The following is a 13,857-nucleotide window of genomic DNA, read 5'->3' as shown; positions in this document are numbered from 1 at the left end:
GCGCTATCTGAAACCATAACAGTTTCATTTTGACTTTACTGTACTTCTTGAGATGGAGCTTAGTTAATAGACTTGCCATGCATTGTATAAAGTAGAATAGCTCCATAAGTGGCTGATGACATTACTGATGACTTTACTAATTACATTGCACACATTTTGCATTTCCCTGAGCGTGAATAAGTTAACTAAATGTTGGTATCAGTATATATTACATTAAAGGGACACTAAAGTCAAAATTACAATTTCATGATTCGGATAGAACATGCCATTTTAAACAACTTTAAAATTTACTTACATTAACGAAATATGCACAGTGTTTTTATATTTATACTTTTTGAGTCACCAGCTCCTACTGAGCATGTGCAAGAATTCACAGAATATATGTATATGCATTTGTGATTGGCTGATGGCTGTCACATGATGCAGTGGGAGTGGAAATAGACGTAACTTTGAAATTTGTCAGAAAAAAAAATCTACTACTCATTTAAAGTTCAGACTAAGTGGCTGATTTATCATTGTGTGGGCAGACATGATCCGCTGCACATCGATAAATGCCGACAGCATTGTGCAATGCCGCCCACTGCACAAGGAGCCGCTGTGTTTCTTGCTATGACTGTTCAGGAAAGTAATTGAGGGTGGATTGAAAGCAATACATTGATAGACCATATTACTTTACATCAGGGCTTGACAAATTTGTTCAAAATCTAGGAGCCAGCCCAAAAACGTAGGGGCCAGACAGTTTTCTGGGTTCCATAGTGTTTGTATATATACAAATATATATATAATCCACCAGGGTTAAGCACTCACTGCAACTCAGCAGCCTTCGGGGTGCACTTCAAAAAATACTTATTTAGAAACTCAGGTGCAGATGTCAGAGCATGATTGGTTTAAGGATTAAATCATTAGTTTGGATGAGGAATGTGGAATAACCAGTATGGGATTCTGTAGAACACTTCCAGGAACTGAATGGCACATGTTCCTCTTGTGAGTATTGTGTAGTTGGCTGGGCTCCTGCAGCACCTACCACAAAGTGTACTACACTAGACTCAGCATTATTACTCATACAGGTAGATTCCTTCCTTCTTGTGCACAAGCTTTACTGTGTGTAAAACAAATGTATATGTTTTGTGTCTTTCAGGGGTTTGTAGGTTCCTGTGTTTTATTTGTTTGCCTATTACTGGGTAGCACAATGCTGAGATTCACCTGTGGTCTTTTGATAACTTTGCATCAGAAAATAATAGCTACTTTAGTCTTCTCTATTTGTTACTAAAGAACAATATCAAATATGTTCTTCTTAAAGGGATACTGAACCCAATTTTTTTTTCTTTCAGGATTCAGATAGAGCATGCAATTTTTAGCAACTTTCTAATTTACTCCTATTATCACCTGGGTAGCGCTTGCTGATTGGTGGCTAAATGCAGCCACCAATCAGCAGGCGCTATCCAGTGTTCTGAACCAAAAATGGGCCGGCTCCTATGCTTACATTTCTGTTTTTTAAAATGAAGATACCTAGAGATTAAAGAAAATTTGATTATAGGAGAAAATTAGAAAGTTGCTTAAAATTTCATGCTCTATCTGAAATCATGAATAAAAAAATTGAGTTCAGTATCCTATTAAAGCTAACCTTCCATTTCTTTAGTATATTTCTCTTTTAAACATATTCCTTAAAGAGATTTCTCCCATTTAATGCATTTCCGATGAGCCATTTCCTCCTGGAGTATATTTTAATTGGTTCCAAATGGTTCCTTTATGTTTTATTTGAAATATTCTGTATAGAAAGTCCTAAGTGCAATGTCTCTTTAAAGGGAAACACTAAATAAATTCTAGATAGAATGATGCATTCAAAGAAAATAGTAGTCTGAGAATAACATGTAGATGTCATTTTTAAATTGTCATTAGTTGTTTAAATATTGACACAATAAGTGTAAAGCTTTAATGTCTATAAAGCAATGGGAGCTGCCATGTTGCATTGGCCAATTAGGGACAGTTATAAATAGGTCTCTAGAGTGTGCAGCCAATGGCTGTATGGAATGTAACTGTTCTGCACTTCCACTTCTAATAGGAACTCAAACACAATTCCAGAATAGAGTTACAAGAAAAGAGGACAAAATACATAATGAAAATATATTGTAGAGTGTGTATATATATATATAGTCAAGCAGAAAACAAAGTGGGAGGCAAATGCTAGCAGTAGTCAGTGACTAGTAGGGAAAGTAAAAATCTAAACTAAACCTACCATGATGCCCTTAAGGGCTCTTGGTGCAGACCCTTTATAATTATATAATTAAAAAAAAAAATAAGAGAGAACGAAACAAATAAATATTTTGTTTCAAAAAGACAGGGAATACAGCACTCTTTTTTGTCACTAAAAATAACACAGCTAGTAATAAAGTAAATATGTTACAATTTATTGATACAGCAATTCCTTTCAACAAGCACGCTGCATCTTAGCTCAAGATGATCATGCATCAAATACAATGAGTAAAGGTGTGGATGCTATAGACCAAGGCCTCGATCCGATATGCAGCGTCGCCCGGAAAAGCCGGCGACGCCAAATTTTGCGCTGGTTTGGTATCACATATACGGCATAACATAGAAGTTACGCTCGTATATTTCTGCCTTCGGCCGTAGTTTTTTGGCCCATATACAGGTATACAAAACCAGCGCAGTTTGGTATCCAATATACAGCGTAAGGACTTACGTGGCGAAAATGGAGAAATCTTACTCCATTTTCACCTCGCCACAAATTGCAGGCGTAGTAAGCCTTACGCTGTGTATCGGAGCCCCGTAGCTCCCTAAACTACCTGCAAAATAAAACCTAACACCTAACGCATGCGCAATGTCTATCTACCTGTCAACCGCGATCCCCCGCCGCAATCCCTAATAAAGTGTTTAACCCCTAAACCGCTGCTCCCGGACCCCGCCGCCAGCTACATTATCTATGTCACCCCCTAATCTGAGCCCCCTACACCGCCGCTAGCTACATTAAATGTTTTACCCCCTAATGTGAGCCCCCTACCCCGCCGCCACCTACATTAACTATGTTACCCCCTAATATGATCCCCCTACGCTGCCGCCACCTATTTAAACTATATTAACCCCTAATGTGAGCCCCCTACACTGCCGCCACCTATATTAAATCATTAACCCCTAATCTAATCCCCCTATACCCCCGCCACCACCACCTATATTAAATTATTAACCCCTAATCTAATCCCCACTATACCGCCGCCATCTATATTAAATTATTAACCCCTAATCTAATCCCCCTATACCGCCACCACCTATATTAAATTATTAACCCCTAATCTAATCCCCCTATACCGCCGACACCTATATTAAATTATTAACCCCTAATCTAATCCCCCTATACCGCCACCACCTATATTAAATTAATTAACCCCTAAAATACTAAAATTTCCCTACCACTAAACCTAAGTCTAACCCTACAAATAGCCCTGAAAAGGGCTTTTTGCGTGGCATTGCCCCAAGGTAAACAGCTCTATTGCCAGCCCTTAAAAGGGCTTTTTGCGGGCCATTGCCCTAAAGTAACCCGCTCTTTTACCAGCCCTTAAAAGGGCTTTTTGCAGGGCATTGTCACAAAGTAATCAGCTCTTTTGCCTGTAATCTAAATCCCCCTACACCGCTGCCACCTATAATAAATGTATTACCCCCTAATCTAATCCCCCTACACCGCCGCCACCTATATTAAAATTATTAACCCCTAATCTAATCCCCCTACACTGCCGCCACCTATATTAACCCTTATTATATTAGGGTTTATATAGTTATTATATTATATATATTAACTATATTAACCCTATCTAACTCTAACACCCCTAACTTAATTATTATTAAAATAAATCTAAATAATATTAATAATATTAACTAAATTATTCCTATTTAAAACTAAATACTTACCTATAAAATAAACCCTAAGATAGCTACAATATAATTAATAATTACATTGTAGCTATTTTAGGGTTTATATTTATTTTACCGGTAACTTGGTATTTATTTTAACTAGGTACAATAGCTATTAAATAGTTAATAACTATTTAATAGCTACCTATTTACCTGTAAAATAAATCTAAGTTACAAATACACCTACACGATCAATAAATTAAATAAACTACAATTAAATACACTAAACTAAATTACAAAAAATAAAAAAAGATTACAAGAATTTTAAGCTAATTACACCTATTCTAAGCCCCCTAATAAAATAACAAAGCCCCCCAAAATAAAAAAAAATTCCCTACCCTAATCTAAATTACAAACGTAAACAGCTCTATTACCAGCCCTTAAAAGGGCCTTTTGTGGGGCATTTTGCCTGTAAAAAAAAAACAACAACCCACCACCCACATACCACTATTCTAACCCACCCAATCCCCCCTTAAAAAAACCTAAGTCTAACCCCCAAGTGCTCGTTACCTGTCCTGAAGACCGGCGGAGAAGTCTTCTTCCAGGTGGCGACCTCTTCTTCTTTCAGGATCCAGCCAGCGCGGAGCGGAGGAGTTGAAGACCGATGACCGCGGAGCTGAAGACCAGCGATGCTGGAACTGAAGACCGCTGGAACTGAAGACCGGAGCCGGAGCGTGGAGGATCCTCTTCATACGATCGCCGCTGTACACTGAATAGGAATTCAAGGTACGCGATTAAAGATGGCGTCCCTTGAATTCCTATTGGTTGATTTGAGCCTTCAAATTCAAATCAGCCAATCGGATGCAAGCTACTTTAATTCTATTGGCTGATTTGAATAGCCAATAGAATAAAAGCTACTGTAATTCTATTGGCTGATTAGAATAGCCAATAGAATTACAGTAGCTCTTATTCTATTGGCTATTCAAATCAGCAAATAGAATTAAAGTAGCTCGCATCCGATTTATTAGTTATTAACTATTTAATAGCTATTGTACCTAGTTAAAATAAATACCAAGTTACCTGTAAAATAAATATAAACCCTAAAATTATTAATTATATTGTAGCTATCTTAGGGTTTATTTTATAGGTAAGTATTTAGTTTTAAATAGGAATAATTTAGTTAATATTATTAATATTATTTAAATTTATTTTAATAATAATTAAGTTAGGGGTGTTAGAGTTAGATAGGGTTAATATATATAATATAATAACTATATTAACTATATTAACCCTAATATAATTAGGGTTAATATAGGTGGCGGCGGTGTAGGGGGATTAGATTAGGGGTTAATAATTTTAATATAGGTGGCGGCGGTGTAGGGGGATTAGATTAGGGGGTAATACATTTATTATAGGTGGCAGCGGTGTAGGGGGATTTAGATTACAGGCAAAAGAGCTGATTACTTTGTGACAATGCCCTGCAAAAAGCCCTTTTAAGGGCTGGTAAAAGAGCTGGTTACTTTAGGGCAATGGCCCGCAAAAAGCCCTTTTAAGGGCTGGCAATAGAGCTGTTTACTTTGGGGTAATGCCACGCAAAAAGCCCTTTTCAGGGCTATTTGTAGGGTTAGATTTAGGTTTAGTGGTAGGGATATTTTAGTATTTTAGGGGTTAATTAATTTAATATAGGTGGCGGTGGTATAGGGGGATTAGATTAGTTGTTAATTAATTTAATATAGGTGGCGGCGGTATAGGGGGATTAGATTAGGGGTTAATAATTTTAATATAGGTGGCGGCAGTATAGGGGGATCATATTAGGGGTTAATATAGTTTTAAATAGGTGGCGGCGGTATAGGGGGCTCACATTAGGGGGTAATATAGTTTAAATAGGTGGCGGCGGTGTAGGGGGGTCATATTAGGGGGTAATATAGTTTAAATAGGTGGCGGCGGTGTAGGGGGGTCATATTAGGGGGTAATATAGTTTAAATAGGTGGCGGCGGGGTAGGGGGCTCACATTAGGGGGTAAAACATTTAATATAGCTAGCGGCGGGGTAGGGGGCTCACATTAGGGGGTAATATAGATAATATAGCTAGCGGCGATGTAGGGGGGTCAGATTAGGGGGTAATATAGATAATGTAGCTGGCGGCGGGGTCCGGGAGCAGTGATTTAGGGGTTAATACATTTATTGTTAGGAGTGAGAGGGGGGATTGCGGATAGAGGGGTATACGTGTCGGGCTATGTTTGGGAGGCGTGTTAGACAGTACGGGTGATTTAATAACTTAGTCAGGTTTTTTAGGCGGGGGCAGTTTCTAAAGTGCCGTAAGTCACTGGCGGCTCCAGAAATTTGTACTTACGCAGAATTCTGGACATCGCTAGTTTGTCAGACTTACGGCACTTTAGCATCTGACAGCGCCGTATATGGGATATCTTGAGTTGCGAGCTGAAACTACGGGCGGCGCAGGTTTCCACGCTTGCGCCGAAACCTGCGCCGTATATCGGATCGCGCCCCAAACATACAGTTGTATTGAGAAAACAACTACAAGAAACCTGACAGGGAATCCAATGCACCTAAATGTGGATGTTACAGCAGTGAAGTTAAATACCATAAAGGATTATAAAATCAACATCAGCATATCCTAAACGGTAATATGTAACATGCAATAATGTCAGCAGTATCAACCTGAAGCCAACATATATGTTGCTATATATTGTGAGTGATATAGTTCTCCATACAAATACACCCTACTGCACACAGACCCCCACAGAAAAGCATACGGGGTATTGTCTGGGCAGGTGATACGTGGGATCTAAGTTGTAGGACTAGAGACTCTATACAAAAAAGTGCAACTTATATATCACAGAAAGTAGTAGCCAAAGATGTTAAAACACACATATAGCCAGCTGCATAGAGAACAGTAAGACCCGTTATAGATGCAAAAAGTCCAGTGGACATAAGTAGCCAGTTACTTGTATGAAGCATGCATATTAGAGTACTAGGTACAGCACATAACATTCTCCTTATTTATATTCGTGAGGCAATGTGTGAATCTCCAGCGTTAGAAATTATACCACGACAGGCATCAAATTGCTGCTGGCTGAAAGTTGTATTCGTATGGAGTGTTGTACTGCATATCAATAAGTTCAAATGTCACATTGATACTACACCTTCCTTAGGAGCGGTATTGGCTGAAGAAGAAATCCGTATTCACCGAAAGCCATAGCAACATTCTCCGGACTTAGCACTTATTTCAAGGTTCAGCTGTGTAAGAACAAAAAGCTCCAGATTCAAGCGAAGGTGTGGGAGGTGCACAGAGTCATGTGTACCAGTCAGCTGATGCCGACACGCATTTCACCCCCTCGTCTATTGGTAAAGGCGGGGCTTCGTCAGGGCGTATGAATGGTGTTGGAGACACTCTCCTTTATACTTGATAGATAGTACCGTCCCTACTGACAGGTGAAAGTTATATGGTTCTTCCTCAAAAATTGTAACAGGATCAGCTTTTTAAACAAAACTACAATGAAACGTTTTTTTCAACAGTTATACAATCACCTAGTTAAAATTTATCAAACTTTATGTGCAATTCATGAATCTTTAGAAGAAGATTTAGAGTGGCCTAGGCATCAAATAATTTAAGTATGCTAGGGATGACATTTATATATTACTAGTATGTTAATTTGTCAGATGAAGAGGTTTTAATTGCATAACCGAACATTGCGATGATATAAAAAATGAAACCCAAAAAAGCTAAACACTTTGAAAAATTTCACAGCAGTATTCCTGACTCCCTCTAGGTTGTGGGCATCGATAGAGGTATTGATAATGGCAGAGGAGGTGACAATGACATGATACTGCTCAGAAAAGAATGTAGATGGATATCTACATTAGGCACACAGTTCCCAAATGGGCTTATGACAAGCTTGATATGGCTTGTTTCCTTTATTAGCCCAAAAAAACTCTTTTCATCTGACAAAGAAACATACTAGTAATATATAAATTTCATCCTTTGGATGCTTAGCATACTTAAATACTTTGATGTGTAGGCCACTCTAAATCTTCTTCTAAAGATTCATGAATTGCACATAAAGTTTGATAAATTTTAACTAGGTGATTGTATAACTGTTGAAAAAAACATTTCCAGTCAGCTTTCTTGTAGTTGTTTTCTCAATACAACTGTATGTTTGGTCTATAGCATCCACACCTTTACTCATAGGCCCATAGTTATCAAGGTCTGGCGGACCTGATCCGACACTGCGGATCAGGTCCGCCAGACCTCGCTGAATACGGCGAGCAATACGCTCGCCGTATTCAGCATTGCACCAGCAGCTCACAAGAGCTGCTGGTGCAACGCCGCCCCCTGCAAACTCGCGGCCAATGGGCCGCCAGCAGGGGGGTGTCAATCAACCCGATCGTACTCGATCGGGTTGATTTCCGGCGATGTGTGTCTGCCTGCTCAGAGCAGGCGGACAGGTTATGGAGCAGCGGTCTTTGTGACCATTGCTTCATAACTGCTGTTTCTGGCGAGTCTGATGACTCGCCAGAAACACGGGGCATCAAGCTCCATTCGGAGCTTGATACATATGCCCCACTGTATTTGATGCATGATCATCTTGAGCTAAGATGCAGCGTGCTTGTTGAAAGGAATTGCTGTATCAATAAATTGTAACATATTTACTTTATTACTAGCTGTGTTATTTTTAGTGACAAAAAAGAGTGCTGTATTCCCTGTCTTTTTGAAACAAAATATTTATTTGTTTCGTTCTCTCTTCTTATTTATTTTTTTAATTATATACAGGTAGCCCTCAGTTTACGCCGGGGTTAGGTTCCAGAAGGAATTATTGTAAATCAAAACCGTTGTAAATTGAAACCCAGTTTATAATGTAAGTCAATGGGAAGTGAGGGAGTTTAGGGTCCAGGCCCCTCTCAAAATTGTCATGAGTAACACCTAATACATTATTTTTAAAGCTTTGAAATGAAGACTTTAAATGCTAAACAACATTATAAACCTGATAAAATAATCACACAACACATAATATATAATTAAACTAAGTTAAATGAAAAAAAAAAAAACATTTGCTAAACAGCATTATAAACCTAATAAAATAATCACACAACACAGACTTTACTTGCATTTTTTTGCAAACAATTCTTTTTTATACATTCCAATCTGGACTGATTTATAGACAGGAAGATCTTGTTCCTATGAAAGCTGCTCGATAGCTCAGGTCTAGTTATACTGATTAATTTTAGCTTGCATGGCTTGCATATCTTTGCTGCTACACAAGCGGACAGCTCCACCTACTGGCTATTTTAATCAATGCACTGCTTCTCAATGCTTTTCAATAGCTTGAGAACAATAGGTTCAGGTTTCAATGAGAAAAAAACATGCTTTTTAAAACCCCCCCCCCCCCATAAAAAATAATAATCTAAAGGAGCATTTTCCCAATAATACTCTACAACAGGATAACAAGTCAGTGTAAGCACATTAAGGGGATATACATTTTACAGTACAGGGTCCCTTTAAATATGTAGTCAAACGTGTGCTCCTGTGTCTCCCTAGACAAGGATACAGCTAATTGTGTGTGTGCTCCAGTCGCTGGGTGTATCCTCATCTTAAACAGAATGTGGGTGTTACAGGAGTAGAATTTTGATTACATGTTTAACTGTTTAGAAGACATTAAACACATGGTAAAACAAGAGAATGTGTTTTGTTATCTTCTTGCTGTGGGCGCATATTTATATATGTTTTCTCTTTGTTGCAGTTTTGATGTGGATAATGGCACATCATCAGGACGAAGTCCCTTGGATCCCATGACAAGCCCAGGATCAGGGTTAATATTACAGGCCAACTTTGTCCACAGCCAGCGAAGGGAATCCTTCCTGTACAGGTCAGACAGCGACTATGACCTCTCTCCAAAGTCCATGTCCCGAAACTCCTCCATTGCAAGTGACATGTAAGTATTTACTGATTGTTGTAATGCCAGTTCAAATATCAAAACCCTTTAAATCCTTTATGTGATTCATTTATACTGTCACTTTTTTATGAGTTTGTTTGTTAATTTATTAAAGCTATAGGATTCTTTTCAACACATAGGGAAAGGAGTTAGATATCTAAGGTTGGCAGTGGTCACTGACAAAAATGTCCACAGTGCTACTTACTATAGAGAACAGAGTCTTATTTTAATACATTGCTTTTGTATAACACAAAGTTAGTCTAAAATGAGAAGCTGCCAATGCATTATTTTAAAGGTCAGGGTTTTTGTGTTCAGATATCTAAACTAATTCAAAGAGGTTAGGAACTAGGAGCAATTCTTGGGTCACATGAGATTATTTATAATAAATATATTCATACCCTTCATTAGATATCACTTTATTGTAGGAAAATGGGTCTGACACCAAATCTTACTGAGAAGAGCACATTATTTTCTTTTAAACAATACTGGATAACAAATAGGGCTTTATGTATTAAGTACCGGGCGAGGATTGCTATCTTGAACCTGGTCTGCCCAGCCTTGCACGAGCGGCCAGCATCTGCTGCCGCATTTAACAATGCACTAGCTGCTGCTTGTGCAATGTTGCCCACTTGTCGTGCTCAGCTGTCAATCACCCCAATTGGATTGGATCAGGATGATTAAAATCCAACATACTTTAAGTGGCGGAGTGGTTAAGTTAGCAGCTTAATAAATGGAACCCACGGTTGTAATGATGATGCATAGGACATTTTCAACTCCAGAAAGTTCACTTTAAACTCCCCCCAAATATCAGAAAAGTGCTGTTTGAATATTCCTTTCTCATGTTAGGGATATCAGCTATGCTTTTAAGTATATCCTATGCTGATTGAGATGATATTTCTTTAAACCAAGCTTTGCAAGCCCAACAAATGTATACTTTGTTTTCCTTTTAAATCAATCTGTCTATATATCAGATTATTTGTCTGTCTGTATCTGTCTATCAGCTTGTCTGTTACACAACTAAAAGAAGCTGTGATTTTATGCTTTAAGACATAGAGGGGACAAGAAAAAACAAGAGATACACAGAGGGAAGGTAGCGTGGAAAAAACAATCATATTGGTTATTGTTATGAACTCTGCTATAGCAAAATGAGTTTAAGAGAGCTAAAGTGAAACTTACACATTTAAAAAAAAAATGTATAGGGACATTATACTGTATTTTTCTCTCCCATAGATTGTGTTCCCACTGATCTAGTTTAGCTGCTGGACTAGATTAAATAATTAATGTATATATATATATATATATATATATATATATATATATATATATATATATACATTATATTGCAAAAATGTTTCTATTTCACTTTGAAATGCATCCATGTAATTTTTGACCTATCTATCCCTTTAAAGGGACACTTAAAGGGACAGTCTACACCAGAATTGTTATTGTTTTAAAAGATAGATAATCCCTTTATTACTCATTCCCCAGTTTTGCATAACCAACACAGTTATATTAATGTACTTTTTACCTCTGTGATTACTTTGTATCTAGGAACCTTCTTCCAGCCCCCTGATCACATGACTGTGACTGTTTATTATCTATTGTCTTAAATTTAGCATTGGTTTGTGCTAAATCTTAAATAACCCCTGTGCCTGAACACAGTGTTATCTATATAGCCCACGTGTACTTTCTGTCTCTTTGTGTTGAAAAGAGATTTAAAAAGCCTGTGATAAGAGGCAGCCCTCAAAGGCTTAGAAATTAGCATATGAGCCTACCTATGTTTAGTTTAAACTAAGAATACCAAGAGAAAAAAGCAAATTTGATGATAAAAGTAAATTGGAAAGTCAATTAAAATTAAAAGTCCTATCTGAATAATGAAAGTTTAATTTATACTTGACTGTCCCTTTAAGTGGAAACTAATTTTATAGTACACTGTCCTTTTCTTATTATAATAATAATAATAATAATACAGACACCACTTCCTACAGGGTTTTCTTCTGCCCTCCAGATGTGTTTTTCTGTGCATTATTCATTGGTTGCAGGCCCACTCCCAGCCAATCAGTAGCTGGGCTTTATAAACAGCATAAGTATGCATTATAAGCTCAATCACGCCATACTTTGTCCCTTTTAACTGATGCAAGATAGCAGCCAGTAGATGTGGAGAGACCTAAATCCAAAGCTGGACACTGTTTTATCACAGGTAGATTTCAAAACTTCAACATATTTTAAGCTATCTGCTTTAAATCCCAACTTACACTTCTTTGGTTTAAAAGGAATAGTCTAGTCAAAATTAAACTTACATGATTCATATAGAGCAGGCAATTTTAAGCAACTTTCTAATTTACTCCTATTATAATTTTTTTCTTCATTCTGTTGGTGGGGGGGGGGTGTTGGGGTTCTATGACCCTTCCAAAAAGACTGTGGCTAGTGCCGATGCGAGCAGTTATGGGTTAGGGGCCGCCCTCCTGCAGTTAAATGAGAACAAACTACACCCCATCCATCGCCTACTGTTCCCGTACACTGATGGCTGCTGAGTCGAAATACGTCCATTGAGAAAGACTGCCTGGCTGCAGTTTGGGCCTGGGAGCGCTTCCAGTGTTATCTAGTGGATTTAGAGAAATTTACTCTGGAGACTGACCATAAACCGATAGTTCCTTTAATCAACTCCTATGATATTGACAAAACACCCTTAAGATGCCAGAGACTTCTAATGAGGCTGCTCAGGTTCAACGTTCAGTCAGTGCATGTCCCGGGGAAACAACTGGTAGTGGTGGATACACTTTCCAGGCTCAGATCAGATGTGAAAGTGTATGTAGATTTAGTTCTGGCCTCCAAATCCATTTCTTCAGGGAAGCTAGAACAAATAAGAAAGGAGACATATTTAGATACAGACCTTCAAGAAGTTATTAAGTACATAAAAGAAGGTTGGCCCGAGAGCCGGGCAGCCTGGATGTCTTTAAGTTCTTACCAGTCAGAAAGGTCACAGCTCACGGAGCTGGATGGGTTGGTGCTGTTCCAGGACCGCATTGTTATTCCTGTTAGCATGCGGCAGGAGATGTTAACATAGTAACATAGTAGATAAGGTTGAAAAAAGACTGAAGTCCATCGAGTTGAACCTATACAAATCTAAAATACTTACAAAAAGCTCCAGTTAAGCTTAAATAACCCCATTAAATTGTGACCCATTTAATACTAGCAATCATATCCATTAAGCAAGATTCGTGATGGCCACTTGGGCATTACAAAGTGCAGAGAAAGGGCAGCTACGGCAGTATGGTGGCCTGGGATCAGTTCCGACATTGCAAGCCATGTGTCAAAATGTTCCTTCTGCTGGAAATGCTGGCCTACTCAGAGAAGGGAGCCCTTGATTTCTACTCTGCTGCCTGCAGGCCGTGGTGGAGAATAGCTGCTGATTTGTGCGAACTGCATGGGAAAAAGTACCTAGTCGTGATTGACTACTATTCCAGGTATTTGGAAATTGCACCCTTGAATGAGATCACAAGTCAAGCCGTTATCACTCGTCTCAAGAGCTTGTTTGCACGGTGGGGTATCAGAGGACAGTTCATGTATAATGACATCAAGTGGAAGAGTGGTGAAACTTCCAGCCCGATATCGGGATTAGCAGTAGTTAGAGCAGTGACCGGAAGTATGGGCAGAATAATCCCATGGTCACTGTGGACTAAGGTAGTCTACCCCGATGTTCAAGTCAGGATGTAATGCATGTTGTTTATATAGATATTCTCTTTAACTTGTTGTTTGTTGTATACTAAACAAAACTATTTTTGTATGCTTCTTGTATACCTTGTTATTTGATGTATTCAAATGAAAAAAAAATGTATGCTTTGTCCTTAGAAAAGGGGGAAGATGTGATGAGAGTGGGAAGTGACATCACCGGATGGGGGCGTGGTTTTAGGGCAGTTATTGTCTATGTCGCAGTTACTAAGTTAGGTGTGTTGTACAAGCTGTATACTTCTATGCTCTGTAATAAAATAGCGTTGTACCTTCTATACTGTGTACTGCATCTCATGACACTTAGTACCTTA

At 38.4% G+C, this 13,857-nt stretch overlaps 1 protein-coding gene across 4 annotated transcripts in view; it reads left to right on the top strand.

The window, feature by feature from the left end:
- The window catches only part of PDE4D (phosphodiesterase 4D), a 943,818-nt gene that overhangs the window by 574,738 nt on the left and 355,223 nt on the right, over positions 1-13,857 (top strand). For all 4 annotated transcript variants that reach the window (XM_053701299.1, XM_053701296.1, XM_053701297.1 and 1 more), the window contains one exon: positions 9,623-9,814. In XM_053701299.1, coding sequence (XP_053557274.1) covers positions 9,623-9,814 — 192 coding nt within the window. The remainder of the gene's footprint in view (positions 1-9,622; positions 9,815-13,857) is intronic.

The sequence above is a fragment of the Bombina bombina genome, chromosome 2 (assembly GCF_027579735.1).
Source record: "Bombina bombina isolate aBomBom1 chromosome 2, aBomBom1.pri, whole genome shotgun sequence".
In the NCBI taxonomy this organism is placed as follows: Eukaryota; Metazoa; Chordata; class Amphibia; order Anura; family Bombinatoridae; genus Bombina; species Bombina bombina.
Note: the sequence above shows the minus strand (reverse complement) of the source record. Positions and strands in the feature narration are given on the sequence as shown.